Source organism: Lipotes vexillifer, unplaced genomic scaffold (assembly GCF_000442215.2).
Source record: "Lipotes vexillifer unplaced genomic scaffold, Lipotes_vexillifer_v1.1 scaffold1093, whole genome shotgun sequence".
In the NCBI taxonomy this organism is placed as follows: domain Eukaryota; kingdom Metazoa; phylum Chordata; class Mammalia; order Artiodactyla; family Lipotidae; genus Lipotes; species Lipotes vexillifer.
The window spans coordinates 1,566,685-1,576,154 of record NW_006774793.1 but is presented as its reverse complement, the minus strand read 5'-3'; the positions used below and the strand labels follow the sequence as shown (position 1 = coordinate 1,576,154).

General features: G+C 57.9%; 2 protein-coding genes across 2 annotated transcripts in view; one reads left to right on the top strand and one right to left on the bottom strand.

Moving 5' to 3' along the window:
- Positions 1-4,771, top strand: part of MYH6 (myosin heavy chain 6) — a 23,703-nt gene extending 18,932 nt beyond the window's left edge. Inside the window, exons 30-37 of the mRNA XM_007449563.1 lie at positions 45-169; positions 1,073-1,381; positions 1,622-1,825; positions 2,246-2,371; positions 2,592-2,867; positions 4,011-4,106; positions 4,232-4,366; positions 4,728-4,771. Of these exons, the coding sequence (XP_007449625.1) occupies positions 45-169; positions 1,073-1,381; positions 1,622-1,825; positions 2,246-2,371; positions 2,592-2,867; positions 4,011-4,106; positions 4,232-4,366; positions 4,728-4,751 (1,295 nt within the window). The 3' untranslated portion in view covers positions 4,752-4,771. The remainder of the gene's footprint in view (positions 1-44; positions 170-1,072; positions 1,382-1,621; positions 1,826-2,245; positions 2,372-2,591; positions 2,868-4,010; positions 4,107-4,231; positions 4,367-4,727) is intronic.
- Positions 4,772-4,817: 46 nt separating this feature from the next.
- CMTM5 (CKLF like MARVEL transmembrane domain containing 5) lies at positions 4,818-9,430 on the bottom strand. Its single transcript, XM_007449576.1, has 6 exons — positions 9,305-9,430; positions 8,175-8,327; positions 7,656-7,748; positions 7,369-7,453; positions 5,949-6,005; positions 4,818-4,858 (listed from the first exon to the last, which is right to left on the bottom strand). Exons 1-6 carry the CDS (start codon positions 9,428-9,430, stop codon positions 4,818-4,820), a joined length of 555 nt encoding a protein of 184 aa, XP_007449638.1.
- Between the last annotated feature and the right edge of the window lie 40 nt (positions 9,431-9,470).

Genomic DNA, 9,470 nt, shown 5'->3' with positions numbered 1-9,470 from the left:
TAGAGCCCGGCTGCCCCCAGCTGAGCGGCCCGCCCCTCCCACAGAGGAGATCTCCGACCTGACTGAGCAGCTGGGCTCCAGTGGAAAGACCATCCACGAGCTGGAGAAGGTCCGCAAGCAGCTGGAGGCCGAGAAGCTGGAGCTGCAGTCGGCCCTGGAGGAGGCCGAGGTGAGGGCCTGGCTCTGCCTGCACCCCTGCCTCCGACCCTCTCCTACCCACCCCTGCCCTACTGTCTCTGACTCCACACTCTCCCTCACCCGGGGGTGACGCTGACCCAAGACAAAATCTATCAGCTCCTTATTCTTAGTCCAAGGTCATATACCCACTACCCATGACTACCTCCAAAGCCAAGGTCTGTGCAAAGGAAAATGCCACACACAGTTTGATCATAGGTTTGTTTCCCACTGGGTTTATAAAGTTGAAACCTGCCATCATAACAACCCCTCAGACAGAGGGTGGGAGCATGGGCTCCAGACTCAGACTTGAGTTTGAAACTTGGCTTCAGGACCACCACTTTGTCATTGGGCAAGTTCCTTAAGCTATCTGTACCTCGGTTTTCTCGTCTGTAAAATGGCATCAGTTGTACATACCTCATGAGATTTTACGCATGACTATTATGAAGATTAAACGAGGTATCGTGCTTAAGCGCTTAATATATATTAGCTATTGTTACTGTTCATTTGTAAGAACCTAGCGATAGCCCTGAGATTTGGGGCTTCTAACTTTTCACTACAGGGTGAGGGACCTGGGAAACAAAGAGAAATGTTCGAATTTGTGGTTGTAAAAATCCTTCCCTTTTCTATGATATTTTAGATGGGTCAGGATCATGCAGTGTTGGTGCTGGAGGGTCTTGACAGTTGTGAGCTCAGAACCCTTTCCTTGACAGAGGAAACCGGGGGTATCCAGCACTTCCTCCCCCAGAGCACCCGGATGGCCTGGGATGCAGGTCCCCCTCCCCATCTCTTCTCAGCTCTTCCCCTCCTGGCTGACACCTTGCATCCTCCCAGCCTCCCTCCCCAATGTACCCTGTGCCCTGACTTCCTCGGACCCTCTCTCCCCACCCCCCTCCAGGCCTCCCTGGAGCACGAGGAGGGCAAGATACTGCGGGCCCAGCTGGAGTTCAACCAGATCAAGGCAGAGATGGAGCGGAAGCTGGCAGAGAAGGACGAGGAGATGGAGCAGGCGAAGCGCAACCACCTGCGGGTGGTGGACTCCCTGCAGACCTCCCTGGATGCGGAGACGCGCAGCCGCAACGAGGCCCTGCGTGTGAAGAAGAAGATGGAGGGTGACCTCAACGAGATGGAGATCCAGCTCAGCCACGCCAACCGCGTGGCCGCCGAGGCCCAGAAGCAAGTCAAGAGCCTCCAGAGCTTGCTGAAGGTACCTGGTGACTCTCGGAAGCAGGAAGTCACCTCACCCAGAGAGGGGCGGTGGCCGAGTTGGCGGGTGGCGTGCCATCACAGCACCAGACCCCTCCTGCCCCGGGGCCGTCGCAGGCACCTCCCACAGGTCCCACCTGAGCCACCGCCAGGGGCTCTCCACAGCATCCAGTTCAGCTGATGGCCTTCTGATGGGCCAGAGCCCAGCTGCCTCTCTCACGCCCACTCTCCTGATGCGCAGGACACCCAGATCCAGCTGGATGACGCGGTCCGTGCCAACGATGACCTGAAGGAGAACATCGCCATCGTGGAGCGGCGCAACAACCTGCTGCAGGCCGAGCTGGAGGAGCTGCGGGCCGTGGTGGAGCAGACGGAGCGGTCCCGGAAGCTGGCCGAGCAGGAGCTGATCGAGACCAGCGAGCGGGTGCAGCTGCTGCACTCCCAGGTGAGAGGCCAGGAGAAACGTGCCGAGCAGCAGAGCCAGAACACCTAGCAATGCTCTGAATCAGATGCCCTGAGAAAGCATATGTCCAAGCATATGGATCACAAATTATTTCATCTCTTGGACCAGCTCGCCTGTTAGTCATGGCTGCAGAACCACAGCCTTGAGAAAGGGGTCTACACTTGAAAGCTAAGAGTGTCATGGCGGGGCTTCCCTGGTGGCGCAGTGGTTGCGAGTCCGCCTGCCGATGCAGGGGGGCTGGGCCCGTGAACCATGGCCGCTCAGCCTGCGCGTCCAGAGCCTGTGCTCCGCAACGGGAGAGGACACAGCAGTGAGAGGCCCGCGTACCGAAAAAAAAAAAAAAAAAAGTGTAGGATCAGGCAGCAAAGCATACATGCAACAGTTTTCTTTGCCTTTATCTAGAACACCAGCCTCATCAACCAGAAGAAGAAGATGGAGGCAGACCTGTCCCAGCTTCAGGGCGAAGTGGAGGAGGCAGTGCAGGAGTGCAGGAACGCCGAGGAGAAGGCCAAGAAGGCCATCACGGACGTGAGTGACCGCTCCCCTTGCCGCCCTCCCCAGAAGACTCGAACCAGGCCTGTGGGTCCGGGCCAGGCCACCGTGCCACCACTGCGTAAGGGCGGCGACTCTGCCGCTCTGTGGCTTCGAGGGCCTCGGGGAGCAAAGGGCAGGGTGGGAAAGAGGTGATCCTTAATGGGAAAGAAGAGGCCCCGGGGCCCTGTCGTTTTACACTCTCTGCCGTGCCCAGGCCGCCATGATGGCGGAGGAGCTGAAGAAGGAGCAGGACACCAGCGCGCACCTGGAACGCATGAAGAAGAACATGGAGCAGACCATCAAGGACCTGCAGCACCGGCTGGACGAGGCCGAGCAGATCGCCCTCAAGGGCGGCAAGAAGCAGCTGCAGAAGCTGGAGGCCCGGGTGCGGGAGCTGGAGAATGAGCTGGAAGCCGAGCAGAAGCGCAACGCAGAGTCGATCAAGGGCATGAGGAAGAGTGAGCGTCGCATCAAGGAGCTCACCTACCAGGTGCGGGCGCGGCGGCTGCTCTGGGGCCGGACCCTTAGGAGTGGACGTGAAAGCGCATCCCTCGCCGCCCCCCTCCTGACCCACACAGGCCCACCCAGCCCTCCTGCCACCTGCTCCTTGAGAAGCTGTCTTGAGATTAATGTTCTTTCACAGTCTCTGCAGATAGTTTGGCTTGAGTTCGTGAATTTTTCTAGCGAAGGGAGAATCTAATTCTACTTCTTGAAAGCTCTTTGAACCAGCATTTCCCCAGTTTTTAAATAATCTGAAGTGCTACCATGAAGGCTTCAGAACAGTCCAAGCAATCTTTCCACCCGTCTCAGAGGCAGGGGCATTAGTGTGGCATTTTAGTGATAAAAGTCAGGGATGGGAAAAGGCTCAGATCTTCCATGGAACTTCTGGGACAACAAACAGAAGGCCTTAGAGAAAGAAATCCCAAAATGTTCTAAGCCCTCCATCTGTATAGCTCAGAGCTTATGCCTTTGACCTGTTATTTTCACAGTGTGCCTGGGCAGGAGAGACAGAGAAAGCGGGTATTGGTCCATTTGACAGCTGGATATGAGAGACACAGGAAAGAGATACAGATGTAGAACTTCAGGTGTATTGTGGGCATAAGTGGCAATAGCATCCTAGCACATGCAATGATCAGGAATGATCACGCGACATTGGAGCCACTGATCCTGGTGCCCGATACCTTACTCAGTACAATGTATATTGGGTTATGATAGATTAGAATGATCTGGATTATGATAATCCCTTCTTTCTGCTTTCCTCATTAGTCCTCTCTGGTCACTCCAGAACCACTGGCCAAGAGCACCTCTGGTGCTCCAGGTTAGAGCTGGAACAGCCCTGATGTCTCCATTTTATCAGATGAAGAAATCCCGTTTGGTTCCGAGCCCCTCCTCCCATTTCTCACCTTAGGGCCACAGCCCTCCTTGCTTTTTAGATCCTGGACTGAGGACCTTGCCGTGTCCTTTCACCTATAAGTAGTGTCAGAGATGAAGTTTCCCCACCACCTCCTTGACCTGGCCTGTTGGAGGGAAGAGCAGCTAAGGCGTGAGGAGAAGATGGGGTGGTGAGGGAGGGAGAGATAATCGCTCCTGCCACCCCCCAAAAAACTGGCTTCTCCCGTCCATATGCCCCCAGACGGAGGAGGACAAGAAGAACCTGCTGCGGCTGCAGGACCTGGTGGACAAGCTGCAGCTGAAGGTCAAGGCCTACAAGCGCCAGGCCGAGGAGGCAGTGAGTGACCCTGATGGGGCCCAGGCCTGGAGGAGGGGACAAGGAGCCGGCCCCCAGGCTGGGAGTCTAATAATCCCTGGCTCCTCTCACCTCATCCTCCCGCCCCACCCCCCGAATCCCCGCAGGAGGAACAGGCCAACACCAACCTGTCCAAGTTCCGCAAGGTGCAGCACGAGCTGGATGAGGCAGAGGAGCGGGCGGACATCGCCGAGTCCCAGGTCAACAAGCTGCGGGCCAGGAGCCGCGACATCGGCGCCAAGGTAGGTCCCTCCCGAGACCCTGCTGCTCACCCCCCTAGCAGCGCGGCCCCAATGCCAGTGCCCTCTTAGTGGGCACTCCTCCCCCTGTATTTGGATAGCCCTGAGGGTCCCACAGCACTCACACCTGAGCATCCCCCCTCCTGCTCAGAGAAGTCCCCCACAGACTGAAACCTCCTTAGAAAGCCCAGTTCCACCCGCCCTGAACCACAAGGACCCCTAAATGGGACCCCAAGATCCCTGAGGCCTGAACCTCTCCCCACTAAGGGCATCTCCCTTAAGCCCCTCAAAGCCCTAGAGATTCCTCCCCACACCCTTCCTCCCTCCCGCCAGCTGCCCCCTCACACCTTTTATTCTTCCTCAGCAAAAAATGCACGATGAGGAGTGACACTGCCTCTGAACCTCGCTCTTGCTGACCTGCAATAAACATGAGTGCCAGACTCTGCCTGAGCCCCTATCCTTCCCCGCCGACCATCCAGGAGCCATCCTGGACTCCTGGGGGAGGGGGGCCCCTGCCCCTGTGTCAGAGCTGGGGGAGCCAAGACACCCCACATCTACAGAAGAGGAACCGAGGCCCATGGAGGTGAGGCGGCTTCCCTGAGGTGGCAGAGCCGTGAGTCCCCCTACTGCTCAGCCAACCAGACAAGGGACGAGAGGGAGAAATTCCAAAAGTGGAGAAAACAAAGGCACCAGAGGGTGAGCCAATTCTAGACACCAGGAGACAGAATTGCACTGCGGAAGCTGAAGCCACCCTCCACCTACCCCACCCCTGAGGCCACAGGAGTTAAAGTGGTCCTGGGACACCTGTTTCCTCCAAAATGAATTCCCCACCGATGCCAGGAGAGGCTCAGAGCTGGCTGGGGATGGAGGTGTGGATAAAGAGGGTGACTCAGGTCCCTTTCTGGTCAGCCCCTTAGAAGTAACCCACAGGGAGTCCCGCTCCCCTTAACCCTCCGGTGCAGTCAGCTGGGGCCCGGGTCTGTGGGCATCCTGAGACTCTGGAGCCAGCTGACACCAAACTGTTTAACCAAAGTATGGACCAAACCTAGATCCCGCTTGTCTCATCTTGACCTCTCACACAGACACAGATGAGCAGGGCACATGCAGGTGCACACCACAGAGCGCACTTCTGCTCACTTTGAGCTCCCACCAGGGACAGGCTGGCCCGTGTCACACGGCTGCTCAGGGGACAAGGCGGGTCCTTACCCCACTCTGCTCCTAGCAAATCCCTGCTCCCTGCTGGGCTTTACTATGGCCCCCTTCTCATCCCTTCATTGCCCACCCCACCCCACCCCCACCATCTCCTGGACTCCCCTGGCTAAGCCCTTCCGCTCCCTCTTCTGAGGCCTTGACCGCCCCTGCCCAAGGTTGGTCACCAGTGTTGAGAATGGCCCGTCGGTAAAGTCCTGAGAACTGTGAGCAGAGACCAGAGAAACACAAAAGCCAGTCGGTTCTAGCCCTGGAGAGGCTACCAGTTCTGGTGAGGGGCCAGGACACGAGGTTAGGAGAATAGGAACCCAGAGGCAGGAAAAGCCAGACCAAGAGTAGCCGGTGGTTAGCATCGAGGGGAGCAGAGCAACTCTACCAGAGTTCAGGTTCAGGCAGGGCTTGGGTGCTGGGGCCTGCATCTGGAAGGAGCACCCTAGAAGAAGGAAGGCATTTCAGGGCAGGGACACAGAAGCACTGGAGAGGGGCTAGCAAGTCAGCTTGGACAAGCTAGGCCACGCTGGGCTCTGCGGGCCTGGGCAGGGATGTCCCGGCCACACTGAGCTGTCACGGGCCAGGCAGGGCTGACTCCAAAGTCCCCCTGAGCCATGACTGCCCTTCACTAGCTGGTCTTCTTCCCCATCTGTGAGCGTTCAAGGATGGGCCTGCTGGGCACCTCTGAATCCCTGGGACCCAGCATGGGGTCTGCACATGGGATGCTCAGGAAATGTCCTGCTGAGGCACTGGCAAGCTGGGAAGGTGGACCTGCTGGTGGAGGGAGCTGGAAATGAGGCTGGGCCATTTTTTATGAGTTACAGGGGCTCAGTACAATATCCAGAACACCTGTTCAGGTGTTAGGCGAGCCGGGCTCCAGCCCTAACTCTGCCACAGATAAAGAGGTCACTTCCCCTAATTGGGCGTGTCCTCTCTCGTATGTGAATTGAGGGCATTGAACCAGCTGATATCTGAGGGCTCATGCAGCTCCAGCAATGTGGGAATCTCTGCCCTCATCTGATGCTGACCTCTCCCTGGCAGCCTGCGGGATAAGTCCTCCCCTCACCACTAGGGGGAGCTCTACACACGCCCCAGGCAAGCACCTCACCTCAAACCCACTAAGACCGGGGTGTGAAAAGCTTGGCAAGTGGGCACTCATTCACATCCGGAAGGCTTGCGCCTTCTCAGACACAGAAGCCTGGGTGCCCGGCCACCAGGCACACCGCAAGGTGGCCTTGCACGCAAGAGTTGTGGCATGGAAGCTTTATGTTGAAGGATGTCTAAGCGCCCCCCTTCCTCATTGTTCATACCTGGTCCCAGAGAAGGGACCATGACCTGCTCCAGGCAACACTCCCATGAATACTCTTTGGCATTCCTAGTCTGCCTAATTTGGGGGGAAGAAAAAGATTCACCAGTAGGATTCAAGTCTTTTAATTTGGGAATGACCAGCTTCCTCCTGTACCCTCCCCTCTGTCCATAACACCCCCTCCCTGGCCGAGCTTCATCAGAAACCAGATCTTAAAACAGCAGACCCCACAGACAAATCCCCGGTGACTTCTCAGGCCTGGCTCCATCGCTGTAGGCTGGGGTGGTGGACAGTAGGCTGGGGAGCTAGTCAATCCAAAGGAGACGTGTCTGGGCTCTGCTGTCCCCCTTTTCTGGCTGGGCTCAGGAGCCAGGTAGCCCCAGTATCACTACTGGTCCCCTGTGAAGATGGAGCCAGGTGGGGTAGGGCATGGCAGGATGGGGTAGCTGGGGCAGGGGGGGGAGGGGACATTTCCTCTCCCCAGAGCACAGGCACTCACCCTGGGTGGCCCTGGGTGCCATCTCAGTCCGGTAGATCTTGAAGGCATCGTAGGCAAAGACGGAAACCAGGATGATGCCAAAAACCTGTGGGCATAGGAGCAGGGATGGCACAACAAAGGCCATCGGGCCATTGATACTGGGGAGAGGGAGGTGGGTGATGTGGGGCGAGGTGTGAGGCAGCCCCTGGGCACTGGGTTGAGCTTGGGGTGGAGAGAGGCACACAAAGTGTGCAACCACCAGCCAAAGGTCCTTGGGGAGCCAGAGAGCTCTGTGGGGCTGGACTCACAAAAGCAGCAATGGCAGCTCCATCCCGGGAGGTCACAGCCGCAAAGGAGACCACCAGGAAGATGATGCTGGCGCTGACACAGCGGAGGAAGTCCTGGGGGTTGGGGGTGCAGGGTCAAAGGGAAGCAGAGGGCAGGGTCATCGCCCTGAGGTTTCCCAGGCTAGTCAGCAGCTTGACCCTCAGGCACTGTGAATCCCTACATGGAGATACCCTTGGACACAACATAAAGTGCTTGAGAGACAAAGAGAGAGAGAGCTCACACAGCTCCCCAGGGGAGAGATGAAGATAAATGCGGAGTGCCCAGGAGCAGGATGAGAAGCCAGGGGCCTGGGCTGGGGCTGGACCTGGACGAGGGAGCAGATCTGAGGGATGTGGGTCAAAGGAGTGTTTGAGTGATGGGTATGGGAGCCAGACTCCTTGTTAAACCAGGAAAAGGAGAGAGGCTGGGAGAGGAAAGGAAAATTCAACGTGCAGAGAAGAAAGGGACCAAAACAGAGTGGGGGAGGAAGGGTCCCTCACCAGACAGGGCCAGTTCAGCCGATCGAAGCGCTGGTAGTACTGGGTGGCATAGAGGAAGAGGAAGGCTAGCGTGATGAAGAACTCCAGTAGCGCAGCAGCCATGTAGGCGGAGATGGAGGCCGTGAAACAGACGAAGATGATGAAGGTCAGGGCCTGCGGGACCGAGGGTGGGAAGCTTGCCAGGAAGGGGACACAGGCACAGCCAGGCCTTTGCCCTCTCCCTCCCCGGAGCTCCCCCAGCCGGCCCCACCACCTGTCCTTGGAGGTCTCGCCATCCCTGGAGCCACATCCAGGGCCTTTGCCTATTGAGGCCCGACTCTGGCCCCCCACCTCTGCCCGCCCATGCTCCCCCTGCCTCGGGACCCCAGCAGCCTCAGCAGTATGGCCAAGCTGCAGGGCTCCAGGGGCCGCCACTCTGTGAAATCCACAAGATAGTGGGTCCCCCTTTAGCCCCGAGTACAATGGGAACACCAGCCCTTGGAGTAGTGCCCACATCAGCCTGTGCCCCCAGGAGGCACCCCATGCCCCATAACACTTCTCCCACTCCTGGATGCCTAAAACTCTTCTGACAAGGACCAGAGCCTCTGGTTCCATGCCAAGAGGCAAGGTTTAGAAGGCAGATGCTCCAGGGTGGACTCTGGGGTCCCCTCAGCTCTGGCAATGTAGGATGGAATATATGCAGAAGACTTAAATTTACTAGTAGGTCTTGCTAAGTGACTAAGGGAAGCTTCTTTCCTGAGGACAGATATTCATGGGGAGCAGGCAGCAGATAAAGTGGGGCTGCAGGAAGTCTGCCCTTTTTGGTAGTTGAACTTCTCGGACCTGCCAAGAAGTGGCCATCTTAAAGCCTGGGGAGAGACCAGCTGGTGTTACTGCTGTCCCATCCCTGTGCCTCACACCCCCTCGATGTCCCAGAGAGCTGTCCTCTGTTTAACTTCAATCCTTCCTGCAGCCACTGAAACCTGCTGTGACTGCCTCCAGATGGGAGATGAGGGGCTGGGTGGGGTGGGGGGCAGCTGGGGCCAGAGGGGTGACCTGAGAGCCTGGGGAGGGAGGCTGCTGAGGGCTGAGCCCTGGTGGGGGGCCCGGGCTGGGAGATGGAGGCTGCAGGTCAGGGAGGCAGCTGTTACCAGCTCAGTTTCCAGCAGGATGCCTTTGAGGGACGAGAGGAACGTCTTGTCCACGGTGAAGCCCTGGAGCCCCGCAGCTGCCCCCTCTTCAGGGGGTCGGTCCCGGCGATTCCAAGCACTGAGCATCTCCACGGGGCCCACTGGGCACAGCCCCCACTGCCACCAG